General features: G+C 39.2%; 1 protein-coding gene and 2 long non-coding RNA genes across 4 annotated transcripts in view; all 3 read left to right on the top strand.

The window, feature by feature from the left end:
* The window catches only part of TBCK (TBC1 domain containing kinase), a 159015-nt gene extending 153369 nt beyond the window's left edge, over positions 1 to 5646 (top strand). For both annotated transcript variants that reach the window (XM_039848796.1, XM_039848797.1), the window contains exon 26: positions 956 to 5646. In XM_039848796.1, coding sequence (XP_039704730.1) covers positions 956 to 1066 — 111 coding nt within the window. In that variant the 3' untranslated portion in view covers positions 1067 to 5646. The remainder of the gene's footprint in view (positions 1 to 955) is intronic.
* An 8510-nt stretch (positions 5647 to 14156) lies between these two features.
* LOC120591206 (uncharacterized) lies at positions 14157 to 16770 on the top strand. Its single transcript, XR_005649863.1, has 2 exons — positions 14157 to 15844; positions 16152 to 16770. It is a non-coding gene; the product is annotated as an uncharacterized LOC120591206 (long non-coding RNA).
* Positions 16771 to 18704: 1934 nt separating this feature from the next.
* On the top strand, positions 18705 to 19693 carry LOC120591121 (uncharacterized). The gene is made up of 3 exons (XR_005649833.1): positions 18705 to 18741; positions 19420 to 19521; positions 19682 to 19693. It is a non-coding gene; the product is annotated as an uncharacterized LOC120591121 (long non-coding RNA).
* Positions 19694 to 19943: the final 250 nt, after the last annotated feature.

The raw sequence follows: 19943 nt of genomic DNA, 5'->3' as shown, positions 1-19943 counted from the left end.
ATACAGGGATTTGCAGTAGAGATTTTGGAGGTTGAGTAGAGAGTCTCCTAATAGAGACTTGGCTCCCAGAGAAGGAAGCGCTTGAGTAGGGAAATAAGTAAAAATTGGGCAGATGGAGCTGGGGGTGGGGAGCTTTTGAGGAGGGACTGAAGGGGAGCCAGAGCTGGGAGGATGGAGCGTGTTCCCAAGAGAGGGTGACCTGTGCATCCCAAAGGCTCTGAACCCTAAAGCAATCTTGTCTATCAGGGGACTCGAGCAGTTTAGGACAGCTTCAACATAAAGCACAAGGAATGGAGAAAGATAATCAGTGACCCTACACAGGTAGACCTAGGCCAGGTCAGGGAGATTCGTGTGTCCTAATAACTTCTAACAGTCCTGTTTTGCTAGACATTGAGAAGACTTCTTGGATCAGTCTTTCAAATTCATGTTTATGGTGTCAAACAGTTCATTGTGGTTGTTCCAAAAACATATTACAATCAGTTTATAAGCCCTCTCTGGGACATTGTGCATGGAATTGCAATAACTAATAAGTTAGCAGTGACATCAAAAATTGTTCAATATGGTTTTGAAAATGTTTCGACTGTCATTGGAAGGATACATGAAAAATAAGAATATCAATGACCTGTAGAGAGTGAGATGAGAAGAGAGGTAGGAGGAATTTACGTCTCACTGTACACCCTTTTATACTGTTTGACTCGTTTACCATGTATATCTGTTGCCTTTTCAAACAACCCCTAAAAGAGAACTAAAGGGTCACGTTAATTGTGTAGTATAACAAATTGTCAACATTTGAGTGATTTAATTTCTGTTAAAAACCAACTTAATGAGTCACTGATCCAACAGTGGCAGCAGTAGTATCATTAGAGTAGTTTTGTTCTTAACGTCCTGAGAAAAAATGGGATGAGAGAAATAAATATTTCATATATCCTCTATAAATTTGGCCTTTTTTTTTCAGTTTGCAGCTCATCTTGTGAAGATGAAATATCCAAGAATCTGTATTCTAGATGGTGGCATTAATAAGATCAAGCCAACAGGCCTGCTCACCGTTCCATCTCCTCAAATATGAAGAACCAAGAGTATGATTGTCAAAAGGACAGACCGACAACAGCACAGCGCTTCACAGCCTTGCCACTCTAAGAACTAGACTTCTAGATTGTTGCATTTTCATAAAGTTTTGTCATGAGACATTTTTTTAAACCTCATGGCCCAAATATTCAGCTAGAATAGAAACTTGACTGTACATGTATTGCTGAAAGAATTTTCTTAACAGTGAAATCTGATCATGTATTTTTAGCACACTGTGACAAAAAGCCAGAGGAATTTAGCTGACAAAGCAGATTTAGCATTATCAAGAAATCTCACTTGCACTGAAAAAGCTGTCTTCCACTGCACTGCACAGATAGTCCTAACACAGGTATTATTTAGAAATATAGATTGAATGTGGGCTGAAGTCATCTTTCCATGATAATTAATGAAAAGTGAAAAGCTATTCACAGTACATTCCTTATAAGTAAATGCTACATCTGGTACCTCATTTTTGGTCCAGACAGCATGCGCATGCGCACGTGTGTGTGTGTGTGCGTGTGTGTTTAGAGGGAGAAGAAAATGATCATAGTCTACTTCCAGAAAAATGAAAATGTGAAATCATTCATATTAGATAGAATATTTGTTCAGCTCCCATAGCAGAGAAACCCAAAATAAGAGTGACTTAAACAACCTAGAATGTTATTTCTGAGTTAAAAGTCTGCATGGTCAGTCTAGGGCTAGTATGTTGGTTTCAACATGATGACAAACTCAGATATCTTTGCTCATTGCTTTACCATCTTCAACACATGATTTCTCTCTCACAGATCACGATGACTGCTCAGCTCCCACCATTACATCTTCAATTTAGAAAGAAAGGAATGAAGGAGAGGGGGAAGAAAAGAAGGAAAGAAATAGGGAGGAGAGAAGGAAGGAAAAAAAGATGAAAGAGAAGGGAAGACATGTTTCTTTAAGAGTACAAACCAGAAGTTTCACATATTACTTCTGCTTACAAACCATTGGCCAGAACTTAGACATATGGCTACACCTGGCTATAATGAAAACTAAGAATATAGTCTTTGACTGGGCAGCCATTTACCCAGCTAAAAAAGAAATTTATTACTGTGTGGGAAAAGAACACAGGTAGCAGGTAGCAGTCTCTGCCACATTATTCTAAAAATTAAATACTATACTTCATTGAATCTAAGGCACACCACAATTTTATGTACCATGAAAGAAAAATAATGCAGCCAAATAAACTGTGACTCATCAATTCTAAGATACATTCCTATTTCAGAAATGTGAAAAAAAAAATGCATCTTAGAATTAATGAAATAGAGTACATCTTTGATTGCCTTCACTTTATTTTAACTAAAACATATTCTTTCATCTTTAACTTATATTCTTCTTCAGTGTTAAGTCTACCTAGGTAGAACACCTCGGAAAGAGCCTCAATTCAATTTTCTGGGCTATGGTTTTATTTTTATTTTTTTTTTACATATAATTAACATACCTTAAAATTCACCTTTTAATTCAGTGGTTTTTAGTATATTTACAAAATTGTGCAATCATCACTCTAATTCCAGAACATTTTCATCACCCAAAAAAGAAATCTTGTACCTATGACTATTCCCCATTAACCCCTCCCAAGGTCTTTGATTTAATTTTTTTATATGGAGATAGGTATCCAACTTCATTCTTGCATGTGAATATCAAGTTGCCAGTGACCATGTCATTTTGTTTGTTTTGCTCAATTAAATTGTAGTCATCTATCAAATATGTTTTGATTACCTACTATGTGTAAAACACAGACATAATCAATAGTTACATCATTCTGTGACCCCTGTGTTATATACAAAGAAAACATGAGAATTAATGAGAAAACAAAATTTTACAATTTCTCTAACATCTTTTTTGGATCATCATCTACCCTGTTTAGGGAAGTATCAATTCCTCCTGTTCTTTCCGTCAATCTTTGATGACTTCTCTTATTTCAAAGTCATGATGCAGCACTGATGATCATTTGGAAGGAGTGGTTCTGAGTTTTAACTTTGCCTTACTGAGGAAGCGAAGAAGGATGGAGGGGAGGGGAATTGGATGGAACAGGGTGGTAGGTCATGGGAGAGGATAAAGACCTGAGTGTTGCGAGAAGATAAAGTAGCCAACCTGCGTCACAATTTTGCATTTGATCTTCCTTAAAACCTGGTATGTTTAGACTTTTGAAAAACTGCAAGCTTTTTAAACATTGAAATTATGAATAATATTTAATACTCTCAATAGCAAAAGAAAGAACATACAATCACTGCCATGTTTACATGCACAGCATGTGATTTGATGGCAGATAGTTTCAAGAAAGTTGACCTCAACAACTATTTGTTGAATTAAACGTATGTAACCCATGATTTGTAGAGGTCCTTTTAATTATGTTACTGATTCCTATACTATCAGCATCAGCATTGTTTGTTTCTGGCATCAGCAGTCGCTTTCCTCTTCCTGGAATGCCCTTAGTACCACTACCAGCGCCATAGACACACACACACACACACATACACACACACACACACACAAACACACACACACACACACACGTACACTAATAAATTCTTCATAATCCAACACACCAGTAGCATCTCCTTCAGTCTCTGACTTCCCCATGCTGCATTAAAAGCCTCAAATCTATCAAAGCATTTCATTCATGTGTGTAGTAATAGACTTACTACATCATTTTGCAGCTGTGCACATTTAGGCCCTATATTAAAGTATGAGCCCCTTTAAGGTCAGAAACCATAATTTATACCTCTTGTTATCTTCAGCAACCCACTGCACTGGAGAGGCTTGATAAATGTAAAAGTGAATTGAATATCTAGCTTAGGGATTTTATAATCTATATAAATAGAAAAAAAATTAAAACAGCCCAGGTAATTTATTTTCAAGTGCCAAACTTACCTGGTAGCTAATGATGTAAATAAATCGAAATCTCAATTTACTGAGTAAAGAAAGGATCTTTAATATTCCAGCCAGCTCTTAAAATTTTATAATCCTAGAAGTTGGAACAGATACCTTCCAACAACAAGGTAAGCTAAATTAGTTGAATCCCTTTTCTAATTTCTAATTTCACAGAAATGCTAGATTAGCAAAGAATATTAAAAATATCTAATACTTTACCAAAACTGAAAGGAATAGACAAAAGTTCCTTGATATCAAATGTGAAAAGGAGCTGAAATACTATCAGGCCCATGAAATATCACACATCAAGATAGGCCCTAGGAACAGAGGTTTTAACATGCATGTAGGAATGGAAGACACAGTCTTGGGTCTTCTGGTAGGGAGATGGTATTAAGATTACAAAGTGACATTCTCAAAGAACTCTGCTCCATGAAATGACTAGGAATAATTTCTGACCGAATCAGGGAAGCTGCAGGGGCATAGTCATGGCCTGGTATTCAGAGTGAAGGAAGACAAATCTGTTGTAGACAGATAAAGATGTTTAACGGAAAGGCTGGGGTAAGTCCCCAAATTAGAACAGGCTTTAGGGCTTGTGTTCATCTGACTATTTAAAAATAAGAGCAATGAATTACATCAAACTTTTGAAAATCATAGATAGTGCCAGATCTTTGTTCAACTCCTCTGTTCCCTCCTCCAAATAGTACTTTTAAAAAATACTTCTTTAGGGATTAATATCAATAGTGTGGTACAGCATCTCAAAAGTATCTTATGCAATGGTCTCTCCTGGTGAAATCCACTATAAGGGAAGAAGACTGCTGCTTTTACAGCCTTAGAGTTGGTAGCTGTTTCACTCTATCAAAATCAGTCCTCTCATTCATATACATGTTGGCTCTATATATACCCATTGTTAACCAAATAACATATTTTTCTGGATAAACATTAAGCCAAAGAATGGAAGCAAAACAATAATATTTATGATAAATTTTTGTTTGGGTGTTTGGTCACAACTACCATCTTAGATTTTATGTGAAAAAATAACAGGGAAACATTACAAATCTTAACTGCCTGACACTAGAAATTTAGCATATGCAGTTGATCTCACACAACCTTTAGTTTTTGTATTCCAGTTTTATTATCTCATTTAATATTAGAAATAGTACACATTGTAAATAAGCTATTTAAAAGTTTAGCTGTATTTTTTAAAAGTATGTATTATATCTTTTCTGAGTAATGTTCTTGTTATTATCTTGTGAAAAGTGTCACATGAAGTATAAATTAGGATCTTGGCAAATTCAGGATTCCATAGATTGTGATATTTGTTACTTCTACTATGTCTTTCAGGCCTAATGTCTCCACTTGAATTGATATTCTTTAGTATCCCTTTTAACACCTTTCAGAAGACCCATTTTTAGCTTACATTGTCTGCAGCATTTCAATAATACTCTTCTGTTCTAATGCTCACTGTGACCAATAAACAGTGCATGGGTGGGTACCAAGGCACTGTATTGCCGACAGTCCTAGATATAATATAGTAATCCCCTGGGCAGTGAAGGTCAAAACACTGCCCCTTCTTGGCTTAAGACTAATCTAGGAGCTATAACAAATGCATTTAAAGCATTAGATGGGATTCTAAATATTGCTTTCTGCCACACTAAAAGATTAAACTTTGGAAAATAGTACTGTCTTTATATAAATCTGTGACTTTTTTAAAAAACAGTACATAGCCTATTATTCTTAAAAACTGTAATAGTGAGATTACTAGTTAAAGCATTAAAACCTAAGACAATCCATGTGTTAATTTTCTCATTAACCCTGGAAACTTATTTTTGTTTCCCATTATTATTAATTTTTCTCAATTATATTACATACTTTTCGGTCCTTTAGGGTAGAATTATTTAGTATTTTAAGGCTTATGGTGTGCTGGAACTGGCTCCTAGTGGCTTGAAAGAGCTAAATGCACTCATTTCTTTCCAACTCTATGTTCAGTGATCTCACATTAATAGGTTAAAATCGGCCAGAGCAGGAGTGTTTACACCATTAAAATAGGCAACATCACAAATCACAGCTTTCTATCTATCTATTTAGAAAGCCAGTCTATATTATTTATCAGCAAACCACTCGTTTTAACCATCCTATGGTTGTTATACTATCTGCAGATTATAAATCATGATGATAAAAGAAATTTTAAAGTTCATCTAATCCAAATATCATTGTTTCAAACAATAAGAAAAGTAAAATGATTTTTCAAAACTCACGTAGCTAGTAAAAGATCCAAAATTACAATTCTGCTTTCCTGATTCCTAATCCATATCTCTGCTTACCACATACAGATAGAGAAGTTAAATGACGCCAGTTTCAACTCATTACACATTTACTACAAGTCAACTTTAAGTCGGTCCCTGTATTCTATGATGTGTGGGATACAAAGATGAAGCACTAAAAATGATTAAGCTCATCGTTCACTCTATGATGTAGAAGTACTACTTAATATTAGTTCCTAGTAGATAGCACTCTCACCACCTCTACCATATTTACCCAGAAAGATTTCCAAAAAACAATGCAGTTAACTATCCAGCGTAAGGGGAGAACCACTGTTCTCAGGAACTCTTGCTATGCACTGAATTACCTCTTTACCTCCAAGACAACATTATCCAGAAAACATAGCCCAAGTGAAGAACATGTTGTCTCTTTCTTCACGTCAAATCCTTGAGATGTGGGGTCAAAGTTGGCCTTTAACCTTTGTCTTCTCTGTCTTAGCTAGGTACTAGGCTCAAAGAATTTGGAAGGTCCTCGTATCAGCTTTCCAGTCATGTGTGAAAAGCCAAGATAGGAGGGGGTAAGTAGTTTCTAGGTTTATTAATCATAAAAAAGAAGAAATCGAAGTAATTTAGGTCATTTGCTAACTTAAATTATTTTTATGCTCTGAGATAAACTATCCTGATAATTTATTACTTGTCAGATAGCATATCTTTTCTAAAATTATCTTTAATATCATTAATAATCCCATGTGTGCTGCGTCATCACCATGGACTCCATATAGGGTCAATCATTAAAGATCTAAAAGGCATGTGAGGACAAGGCTACTGGATTGAGGCCAAATGATGCAGAGGGTAATTTGCATAGTGATGTGCAACCATGAAGGAGAATCTTTGAATTTTTTAATGGGTAGTGAGGGTTAAAAACAATCTCTGCGCTCATAAATTATTATTAATTATGTATGTCAACACAAGATGACAGGATAGTATGACTGTTCTGCACAGGCCTTTCTGAGATTTGCCTTGGGATGCAGGCTTACCCTGAGCAACTGGTGTAAAAAAGCAGAATCTATTTCCAGGGATTTTATCCATTTACCTCTGAATAGCTAAAAAAAAACACACAAAAAAAATGTTACCACAAAAAACTGATTCAGAGCTAGGAGGTTAGTTTCAGTTACTTATTTTCCAAATTATTCTGACAGATCGATCAGTGTTAAAAATTTTTCGACCCTACTTTGAGGCTACTACAAGTTAATGCTGTATAGTCCCCCTAAATTATGGTTTATCTATGTTTATTTTGTAACAATATTTTTTAAATTCAATGTGCCTTGTTAATGTCGAATAATCATTTTGATTTACAACAACATTTGGCACTTAAAAGAAGCATGAGATGAGTGTTTTCTGGTAACAAGGTAATTTTTTTAAATACCCCTCCCCCTTTTACATTACTTTAACTAATATGAATCCTAAGCAGATTAAGTCTAACAGCATCCCAGGGAATGGAGAAGGACTAGTTCAGATTTCAGAAGTAAATGTACTTGTAGATACTTATCTGGCTGCTGGTTAATAGTTTATAAAATCTATCAAACATAATGTGCTGATGGGGCATTTAAGCACATAGTCCAAGATAATGTTTACTTATACATCATATATTTTTTAAAACTGTATATATATATATATATGTGAATGAAATAATTAGGAGATGATTTTAATAAATAATTTACATCTTAACCCATTCATTCAATATAAATTCCATAAATGTCATTTTTAACATGAATTCCATGTAGCAATGTAACAACTATTTAAAATTTCAATGATGACTTATTTAACTTACATAACCAAGGTGTTATATACTTGTACAGAAAGTATCCCAAAAGATGACAATAGCTCAAACAGAAGCTGACTATATTAAGTACCCTATAAATAATTGTATGACGCTCTGAAATAAATTTAAGACTCCCTTTTGATTAAGTGAAGTAATATAAAAATTCATATTAAAGTTCATTATTGTCAGCCAAATTAATTCTATTAAATCAAAAATAATAAATTAATAGGAAATTATTTGTTTCAATTATTTAGACCTTTTATTTAGCTTGTCCTACCCTGGACATTAAAAAGCTGCTAGGCATTTATTTTAAAACCTGATTGAAATTTCATGAGTGTACTATTAGGTGTTTACTGTATTACCAGCTAGAACAAAAAGATAATTTTTAGGATCTGAACAAAATGCTAAATTAAACATCTAGTACAAATCAGTTGTTTAAAAATAACCACATGAAATCAGTAAATTGTAAAAGGCTCCCACTGACAACCGCAGTGGCTGGCCTTCACAACATGGATGGACCCCTTCCCAACCTGTCTCGGCCCCAGGTCATGTTTTGTTGCTCTCTGAGAGCACATGAGTGATTCCGCTACTCAGGGTGGGTGATACTTTAGCTCCTGCATGATGCCTTTTCCCTCAAGTGGCATGCGTGTTGTCGTTTACCCAGATCTTAGAAGGCTGGAATGAGGAAGAACTGGCCTGGGGTTTCAGGTTAGCTGGCAATTGTTTAATGTTCATGGTTGAGAGAGGTTGAACTTTCTCAAGCGTCCTTCACTTCACAACACTAAGTACTCTTAAGCCCACCAGAATTATGGGAAATCTGCTTCTAGTAGCAGCATTTAGGAAGCTCAACCTCTACTGTGGCTGTCTTCAGAGCAAGGCCTCCCCATTTCCCATGTCAGAATGTAACCCCCAGACATCTCGAGAATAAGAAGTGTGTTTCAGGATCCCAGTGGTATCACATTAAGAGTACATTGTCAAAAGACCACCTCAAGAAAACAATACATGTTTCAGAAAGAGGAGACATAAGAGAATTTTCCTCTCAGAGAACCATGAATTAGAGGGAGCCTGCAGGAAGAGAAGGAGGCCAAGAATCAGAGAACCTGGATCCTTCTGGCCTCTTCACTGTTACTCTCAGTGTGTCCCTGTGCAATTCACATGTGTTCCCTAAGGCTCTACCTCCTTGTGTATAAAATGGGGATAATAGCATTTACCCAGCCTATCTTCCGGGCTTATGCTGAAGCTCATAGAAAAGAATTTTGTAAAAATTTTATTCAAATGTGTTATGTCTATAATTTTTATAGAAGTCATAACCGTTCTGTAAAACCATTGAGCCAAAATTTTTATTGGTTGTGTTATTTTTAAAGAAATAGACATAAAAAATTACTTTTACAATTCATATATAAAGTTCTATTATGTTGCATCAACAAAAACAAAAGGAAAGACTTTGTGAGCAGTATTGAGATTGTACACTGCACACTTGCTAATGTTTAATTAAAAGCAACCATTTCTGATAAATTAAAATTTTTATCCAAGATCCTTTCAGATTTCTCTTTGTTTCACACACCACCATTCCCCTAGCACAGTTTTACCAACTTAAAACACCCTCTTTTTACAATAATCTAAATTCTCTCTGGATAAAATCTGGCCGTTTCAGCTTTGCCAATAGCCATCTACACCTAGATGACAGAGATTAATTTTATTTCAAATCCACCCTTTCCTTCAGTTTTATCTCCCTTTTCCTTTGCAGCTTTCCCCTGGACTTCAAAGCTGCTTTGTGCCTTGCAGAAAATCAATGGTTGGGAGATGAAAAGCAGCTCTTGTTTATCTCCTGCCGGCTGAAGGTCATTCTACTCAGTAGCATCTGTGTGAGATCCACAGCCATTTTTTTCCTTGCGGAGGGGAGAAGTCAATTGATTATATACCCAAAATCAGTATATGGAAAGAGTGGTGCCCATTTTAAACAGGTAGGATCACATTACAACACAAATATTTTAATAAGTAGAGTATTGGAGTACTGGTGTTTGGAGTATAAATTTAGAGAGTTATTGAATGTGACCCTGTTGTTTTTTGTTTTTTTTAAAGCTATGTCTAGACTCGTTATTGGGTACAAAACTATATATGTGGTTTATCACATTCTCTAATAGACATCTGAGAAGTTATTTGAATTTAGTAGACTTTAAGGATTATGATTAATAAAGAGCATTAATAAATGAGTGGGTAGGGACCTATTTGTATACAGATAAATAGAAGCATTTTTCTACTGCAGATATGACCAGAGTTTCTGGCTTTGCTTCCCTAGATTGTGTATCAGTCTCATTTTAAACAGTGATGACACAGTCTAACTACATCCTATCATATGCATTTCTTAGCTCTCGATGTTCTTTATATTCCAAGGGCATTTTTTAAATTACTGTTGGAAAAAAAAAAAAAACTAAAAACACATACATTCCCCAATGCCCTCAAGTCAAAAGTGTGCTTTCCTGAGGGCCCATAGTTTATGGCTTGTGCTTCTATGATAATGCTTTGTTCTGCCTGTGTGATATAGCTAGTAGGTTATGTCAGATAGTAGTTTTGGTAGTTTTGTGGTTATTGTTGTTGTTTGTTTGTTTTTGATAATAAAGCCAGTGACCTAAAAATCCTTGCCAATCCCCCTCCTCTCCACCAAGCTCCCAAATGAAATTTACATACCATGGATAAAAGCCAAGTGCAAAACAAAATACTAATTTATGGCGGGGCCAGAGACCACTACTCCCCAGTTCAGAGCTTTTGTAAAGCTATGTTAAAGCCCATAGCTTAGACTCAAGGCCTGTGGAGTATATTCTGTGCTCCAGGGCAGAATCTAAATCTTGGAATTTCATTTTCCAGTAAGCTTAAGACATAAAGATATATATATATAGAACTGGCTTACACAGTTATGGAGGCCGGCAATTTCAAGGTCTGAAGGGTGAGGTAGCAAGCTGGAGTGGCAGCGGAACTGATGCTGTAATTCCAGTCTAAAGGCCAGCAAGTATGAGACCCAGAAAGAGCTGACATCTCAGTTCAAGTTTAAAGGCAGGAAAAGGCCAATGTCCCCATTCTGAAGGCCATCATGCCGAAAGAATTCTCTCTTACTTGGTGGATGGTCAGCCTTTTTGTTCTATAGATCTTCAGCTGTCTGGATGGGGCCCACCACACTGGGGAGGGCCATCCGCTTTACTCCGTCCACCAAGTCAAATGTTAATCTCATCCAGAAACACCCTCCCAGACACACCTGGGACGATGTTTGACCAAATATCTGGACACGTTGTAGCTCAGTCAAGTTGACCCAGAAGATTAACCATCACATCTGCCTGATAATAAGCGTGGCCCCAAAACAATGTTCTAGAACGAGACCAATCAGATTAGCATTCCCTCCTTCTGTGGGGCGGAGCAAGGAAAGAGAACAGGCCAAATGGGTGGGATTTCTCTTCCCCGTGTTCATGACTCTTTCCCCTCTCTAGATTTCTTTGAGGACAAGATGAGTAGCATTTTCATTTCACTTTCATAGAAACTAGCACACTGTCCATACAGAAGTGGGCTTCAGTGAGTGTTTATTGGATGAAGAGAATCACTGTTCACAACATAAAAAACATCAGTCAGCAATGACTGACACCAGGTATGTGCCTACACCCGGAATCTGCAGTGGATGATATTAAAGAGATAGTTGATGGTCCATATTATAAGTGTTGGCATATACAAAGGAATTTAAAAAGGGAACAGTATCATATCTATGTGGTTCAGGCAACAAATGTTCTGTGTGCTCAGCAAAAGCTGGGTCTAGTATCACCCCGTGAGCCAGAGCTGTCCCAAATGAAACCAGTTCTCAAGGCGGGGGGACTTTTGTGTTTTGGACTTAAACACTTTACTACTTACCAAATCGTGACCTTGGACACATGGTTCTGCTTCCTTCGGACTGTTTCCTTATCTGTTAAACAAGAGATTGATCAATGCCTCCTTTTCAGGCTAGGTATGAGGAGTAAGGGTGAAAATGGTTGTAACACACACAATAATTAGCACAGAGAACATGTAAAAAAAAAAAAAAGTAGCTATTTTTATACTTTTTATTGTTAACCTACCGGAGGAGAGCTTTTCACCTTATTATTAGTTCACCCTTAATGTCTCCTTGCCTGAGGTCTTTTTCCACCCACTATGTGGGAATTAACTAGCCAAGACATAAAAGTGCTAAGGCTTGCAGTGGGCATGATGAAGGGCCAGAGAGGAAGAAGGAAAGAGGCCCCTTCCTGTTGGAGGCTTACCTTAAAATGAGGGCTGTAGGGAGGACCGCGAGTGCTAAACAGCCATGAGCTGCATGCTATGGAAGTCCGTACAATTCCCACTGATCTCTGGGGAAATGGCACCCGTTTGCCAGGGTTATTTGCCAGACGTCCTGAGAGCCATCAGGCATTTGCCTGATGGAGACACAGCAGTGGCCAGCAGCTGCTGCTACACCACTGAACCTTTACAGAAAATCAATTCTATGACTGTGATGAGCTGTGCAATCTTGCCATGATAAGCTACCCCACCAGCTCTGACTTAATAATTTTCAAAGATCCTATTTTGAGTCATTATGAAGAACAGCAAGCTGAAATTCCCTCTTAGCCTTTGCCTGTTGCCAATGTGTTCTCTTGCCTTTGTCCTTAATATACACTGATTATCCATTTCCTGAAAGCACAGGGAGTTAATTCCGCTGCAGGTAGGGACAGCATGTCTCCCCAGGCACCTCCAAGGGAACTCGATCTTGATGCGCTGATTCCAAGGCTGCTGAGCACAAATGTACTATGATAAATCTTTTTTTTGCTGCTTAATTATTGATATTAGTAATAATTTATTATTTTAACTCTGAAGATTCATGGGATCAGGTATGAGAGAAATTTTAATTCACTGTTGCTTCCTTTCATTTTCTGTTCAAAAGTAGCCTAATTGCTTAAGCTAAAACACACACACTCATGCACACACATACAATGATTCTTTGGAACAAATTTTATATCAGAACTTTTCATTTTAAAAACTACTTTAAACATGTCTCTCTTGTTACAAACACTATAACAAATAAAATAAGTTAAATGTAGCAGGTTAATTGTTATCTGTATTTTTATTGTTGGTTTATCTTCTTTTCTAAAGGAAAAGTGCTGACTGACCATATAGGAACTTCGCTTCCTGAGGAATGCTTTTCCATATGTTGGAATGCCTTTTGATGGTCGGGAGATAAGTAGCTGCACATTTCGCTCTGAGAGATTGCTCGAACGTGGCGTGCAGAGCAGCATGAGGTACTGCAGAATGTGTGCATTAGAGTCATGACGTGAGAACTTTGGCTTTTCCCTCCCTAGCCATGTAATCTAAGACATTTAATTTAACCATGCTGAACCTCAGTTCCCATATCTGTAAAGTGGGTTTAATAATTATGTGTGCTTCACAGGGTTATAGTGAAGATAAATGTGATAATGTAACTTATCAAAATGTGATAATGTTACTTATCAGCTTGGCACAATACATGGGGTAGCTAATGTTATTAATAATATAAGATGCCACATGTCCATGCTCGTGTGTGCTTTTTCTAAATTCTCCTGCCATTGAAATGCAAGCGATGGTGAAATTGGGCAAGCAAAATGGATTTCTTGCCTAGTAGAGGTAATTTTTTATTGCTGTTCATGGTGTCCACAGGCCAAGGATGGACCAGGAAATCCAAAGAAAATGGAAAAGCTGCCAGCAGTGTCCTGGAGAAATTCGATCATGGCCAGCCAGAGATGAGTCCAAATGCAGCAAGAATGCAGAACACTGCTGGGTTTGCTGGGGTGGCAGGGAGACCCTTTTGCTGAAACCTAATGAGAAATAGTAGTTTTACTCTGATAGATAGAAGTAGAGGGCATTGTAGGTAGGAATAAAAAGAAAGAAAGGAGAGAAAGGAAAGAAAAGAAAGAAAAGGAGGAAAAGAAAGGAAAGAAAGAAAGAGGAAGGAAGGTCGAAGGAAGGAGGGGAGGAGGAAGCTGAATGATGGAGGATAAGAGCGGGAAGTCAGCCGAATAATGAATGAAGGGTGCCGATAATAAATGTAATGGAAGGAATGGTGCCGAATGTAATAATGAAGCAAGCCCAGCAATTAGGAGATGAGAGGAAGCGGGAACTTGGGGATGACACAAGGAGTGGAGAACGTAGGAGGGGCAGCCTGCCTGCCCTGGGCACCTCCCTGGCCTGGGCAAGAATGCAGATGGAGATCCTTTTTCTGCATCATGTGCACAAGGAATCTCAGCGTTCTGGATTCTTGGATCGGGGTCTGGGAGTTACAAGCTCAAGTTATGCACATCCCTTATGGTGTGGCCAAAAGAGGACTAGGGGTGTAGGAGAGCAAACTAAAGCATGGAGTAAGACTCAGAGCAGGAGCCATTAAAGAATTCTGAACACCAGCATGATCTGATTAGTTGTAAATGTTAGACGTGTCACTCTTGCAGCTGAGAAGATGGTTGATTGAAGGAGGAAAGACTTGAGAGCAGAGAGTGCAGTAAGGCTTCTATCACTGTGGGGGAGGAGCTTGGATGAGGAAAAACAGTTATGGGGAAAAGGTGTTTGCACAAGAGGAAGAACAATGGAGATGGAAATGGGATAATAGAGACAGAAGACATTAAGGATATAGAGTCAACAGGACTTAGTGATTTAAAAATAATGTGTGAGGGGCGAGGGGACAGAGAAATCTAGGTTGGCTCCCTGGTTTTAGGCCTCATCAAGAAGCAGTGCTGACCGAGACATGGACTGGTAGAGAGAAGAGATTGAGTTCAGCTCTAGCTTGATCTGCTTGGTGGAAGTTGTCTGAAAGGAAGCTGGATAAATGAGCTAAGGGCTTGGGTAGCAATCTGGGCTGGACATACAGGTTTGGGAGCTTCAGCACAGTGGTCATGGTTGAAGCTATGTATGTGAATGATATTGACTTGGGGAGAATGTTAGTGAGATCAGAAAACAGGATCCAACCCTGAACAATACCTAATGAAGATGGGCAGAGAAAGAGGGAAAAGGGGTGGGTGGATTGGAGAAAGAGATCAGCATAACAAGAGCCTAGAGAGGAAGAAGGAAAGAACACTCAGGCCAGTTAGGCTGTCAAATGCTGCTGAAAGGTCAGGTCATATAAGGAATTATGAAATGGTTATTTCATCAGCTTAAATGTCACCTCCTCATAAAGAATTTTCTTAAACATTCTATTCAAGAACATCCCCCTCCCCTTTCTCTTTCAAAGCACCTGCCCCAATCTATAATTATATATCTATTTCCAAGTTAATTTCTCTAAAATCTATCTCCCCAACTCGATTTCTCGCTGCAATAGACCAGGAGCCATGCCTATCTTGTGGCCCTCTCTATCTTCAGTGCTTAGCTTAGTATCTGGCACATAGTAGGTGCCTGCTAAATATACAGTGACTTCACTGAGAGTAATTTCAGTGAGACAGAAGCTGGTTGCAGTGCATTGAGGAGTAAGCTGAAAGTGAAAAACAAAAAAGAGAAAGAGTGAGAAGACTGCAATTTCTAGAAAAGGAAAAAAGAAGGCAGAAGCTAGATGGAGAACATTAGGCTAAAGAGGAGCTTTTTATTTTTTGTTAGTTTTTTTTAATAGAAGAGACTCGGATCTGTTTACATCATGAGCGAATGGAGTTCATGGAGCTGAAGAAGCTAGAGACACAAGAGGAAGGCTGGCACGCAGATTGGCAGGGGACAGGAGAAGGGACAGTTCTGTCATGGGCAGCCGTGGAGGAGGGCACGGAGAAGGGCGGAGAAGATGGTGCAAATCTGGGTGAACGTAAGTGTGGGAGAACTCATACCTAGTAGTCTCCAATTTCTCTGTAAAATAAGAAGGGGAGTTGTGATTTGAAGAAAATAATAAAGATTTGAAATACGTGCTTAAGAGGAGGCAGCTAGAAGGTAGGCTTTGTGAGGATAGGCACTTTTTGACTTTTTACACCTGGATCCTCAGCACCTAGAATAGTGCTGGATGAATAAAGGAGTGTTGTTTGGGTTATTAATTACAATATAACAACTCAAGTAGGCGGAATGACATTTAGTGGCTTAAAACAACAACAGCGTACTATTTGTTGTATTTCTATAAGGTGATCCGGTGGTCCTCTGGCTTCACGTGCTGACAATTGGGGTGCTGCAGGGTACTGGCTGAGAGTTGCCTCAGTCACTGGCTGGCAAAGGATGAAACTGCTGGCTGGCAGCTCTGCTGAGGCTGTTGGCTGAGCCCTTTGGGTCCCTCCCTGTGGGCCTTTTCATGTGGCTGTGTGGCCTCCTCGGAATGGAGGCTGGCTTCCAGAAAGGAGAGTTCCAAGTGGCAGAGGCCTTCTTGCAGCCGTCTTGATGTTGAGCACAAGGACCACATGGAGAAGAGACCTGGAAGGAGGAAGCCTCCCAACCTCTGGCTACCACAGAGGTCTTCTGTAGGAAACAGAAATAAACATCTGTATTGTTAAGTCGCTGTTTTGGGTTAGTTATATTTTTCTATTATATGCAGCTAAACCTAATCCTAACTAGTGAAATCGATGAACAAGAAGAACTCGTGGCTTCACTAAAGCCAAAAAAAGCAATGTGGCTGCATTAGTGTTTCTCATTTGCATCAAACGGGTGTCCTCTCGTTATTCCATATACAATTGATCCTTGAACAACGTGGGTTTGAACTGCGTGGGTTCATTTATATGTGGATTTTTTTCAATAAATACTGTAAATGTATTTTCTCTTCCTTATGATTTTCTTAATAGTATTTTTTCCTCTCTAACTTACTTTATTGTAAGACCACAGTATATAATACATATAACATATAAAATATGTGTTAATCCATTGTTTATGTTCTCAGTAAAGTTTCCAATCAACAGGAGTTAGGTTTTGGGGGAGCCAAAAGTTGTACATGGGTTTTCCATTGCACAGGGTGGGGGGTAGCTTTCTTAACCTTTGCATTGTTCAAGGGTTAACTTTATTTTTTTATACCTGTTTTACTCACCTGAAATTAAAATCGTAGATAATATCACCTACTGGCATGAATAATTAAACACACTATATGTAGTCTTAACTAGACTATAAGGGATAAAAAAGGAAAGTAGTTCATAATAAAATATTTCAACATGTAAATGCTGAAGCAGGACCACCCTAGGAGACATGAAGTTCATTAGGCACTTGTGCCTACCTCTAATAAGTAATCTTGGATTTAAGGGAGGTGAGAATATACTTATATGACTATCCGGTAGGACACTAAAAAGGCATGCGGAGTGAACAGTGGACTGCCACACACATTAAGGACATCAGGCATTTCTGTCCATTAAGGGTCAGTAGGACCTTCCGATTGTTACAACCAAAACTCCCCCCACAAATTTCCAGAAGGGGTCAGTAGCCACTCCTGTTCGAGAACATCTGAGTGAGTTAGGAACTGGGTTAGAAACCCCTGGGCTCCCTCCTCGGCACAGAGCACGGGGAGGTGGGGGTGGCGGGTGCTTCACCTGTGCTTGTGCTCTGTGCCTTCCTGCAGCAGGACCAGCCTGCCTGCCACTGAAGGTTCTTGCTTCTCTCTCTTCCTGCTCTAATCTCCAGAGCAGCAGTGGTGAAAGCTCTCCCAGTTAGGACTGCCAGATTTAGCAAATAAAAATATAGGATGTCCAGTTAAATTCAAATGTCAGATAAACTACAAATAATTGTTTTAGTCTCAAACATAAGTCTGTCCCAAAAAAATGCATAAGACACACTTATATTAAAAATTATTTGTTCACCTAACAACTGAATTACACTGGACATTCTGTATTTTATCTGACAACCTTACTCCCAGTACACCTTGTCCCCCCAGGATCTTAGGCAAATGTGTTCTAAAGGGTACTAATCCAGTCAGGAGACTTGAAGAACTATGTCCATAATATAGCATTCCCCGAAGAGTATTCCATGGAGTGTTACTTCTAGAAAATGCTCTGAGGGAAAAAACACCTCTTGGAGATTCAGAATACCTATCTCATACTAAAGCTTAAAGAGATCCTACCATAAAGGTATCCCTCCATTTAACGATTAACCTAGTATTTCACAGCCTTATTTCACCTAGCACCTGCTACCTTCCTCAAGCATCAGTGGGTGGTCCACTGCCCGCTCTGCAGGAGGCTGGCTCGAGGCAGTTCTAATGCTGAAGCTCTAAGCTGATCCCAGGAGGCCACACTCAGGCTGTGTTGTTACTCTGACTCTCTGGGCCTCAGTCTTCTCATCTGTAGAGCAGAGGAGTTGAATGAAATTAATGAAGATCCCTGGAGTTGATGCAATCTGGAAGATTCAGCTCTCACGCCATTCCTTTCTCAGAGCTCTGCTCTCGTCCCATTGTGGCCAACAGTCACCTCAAGCCAAACTCAAAAGTTGGAACAGACCAAAAGATGAAACCTCGCACCATGCATGCATGAACTGTCTCCAGGAGCCTGGCTTCTCTGTCCTGGCTTCAGCTTTGATCCATCTCAGGCCCAGCAGAGGCCATGGTGATGACGTCTGTGATTCCATGGGACAGACTTGGGAAACCCAGCTGCACCAGCGATGATTCAACAGCCTAGCAAAGGTCAGATGTAACTCGGGATTCCTTCATGGCGTGAGGAGTGAGGAGAGCAAAAGAACGTTCGTCTATGACAGACCTTTGGCAAGTTACCGGAATCGCTACTTTGCAGCAAGTTGAGTTCCATTTGGAAGGTAAGTTAGTTTGTGTCTTCTAATGACATATTTCTCACAGAAATGTTCCACATGGTTTAGATTTCCAGGAAGACCCTTGGCTCACAGCCTATTTAATCCACGATGAGACTACAGGAGTACTCATTTTATTTTGCTAAGCTTTATTGTGCTTCACAGATGCTGCGCTTTTACAAATTGAAGGCAAGACCTTCCACCAGCAAAAAAAGATTACAACTTGCTTAATTGCGATACTCACTTTACCATGGTGGTCCGGAACCGGGTCCATGGTACTGGGTGTGTCGTAGTCCCAAGAGTGCTCCGCAAAGGCTGAACATGAGAAGCCATCATTTTGTCCCCTCCTCCCCTGTTTTTTCTCCCCGAGTTTACAGCCCCTCGTCTCTCACCCTCCAGAACTCCCATCCATCAGTAACTTTACCAGTTCGCCAAGGACAAAAACATTTGCTATCCCAAAATATAATGATTTCTGTAGTCAGAGGGAAAAGGCCACACAATAGGCACCCTTCAGCGTTTAAGGGGGCCACACCCCCACCCCAGAAAGCTGTTGGTTAACAGTTCATATGTAGGGAATGTGCAAATTTGATGTTCCTAAGTCAAATCCTAAATTGCCAGAATGCAGGCATGTAATATCTGCTTTAAAAACAAAGTCTGGGAGGGTCAGTATTTTCTCATCTTTTACAGTGGTAATGAAAGTGCCACCGTGAACCTACACTGGGCCCACTGCCAAGGTCCACGCGTGTCTAGGCATGTTCATCCTGTTGGTGGGCAGGAGCCACCAACAAGGTAATTGCTGAGACAGGGGTCCTGAGGCAGCTTAGTGCTGATCTAGAACAGGGAGGTCTCAAAATGTAGCTCCCAGGTCAGCTTCGTCAGCACCGCCTGGGAACTCATTAAAATCTTGAGTCCCACCCCAGACTTACTAAAACCTTCCTGGGTTTAACAGAGCCTTCAAGTGACTCTAGTAAGTACTCAAGTTTGAGAAGCACTGGTCTAGAATGCCGGCCTCCTGAATTTTCATCTGCACTGCATCAAAAGAGGGGGCTCTAGGCAGAAGATGAAGAAATATTCTCACAAGGTTTTGCATGAGCTGTCAGCTTGTTCATGCCACCAAGGAAGCAAAAGTGACAGAATGGGAGAGATAGGCGGCCTTCGCCCAGGGAGAGCTCCAGAAAGTACAGCACTTCCTTAGCACCCTGCTGATCTGG

Source organism: Pteropus medius, unplaced genomic scaffold, assembly GCF_902729225.1.
Source record: "Pteropus medius unplaced genomic scaffold, Ma_sr-lr_union100, whole genome shotgun sequence".
Classification (NCBI taxonomy): domain Eukaryota; kingdom Metazoa; phylum Chordata; class Mammalia; order Chiroptera; family Pteropodidae; genus Pteropus; species Pteropus medius.
Note: the sequence above shows the minus strand (reverse complement) of the source record. Positions and strands in the feature narration are given on the sequence as shown.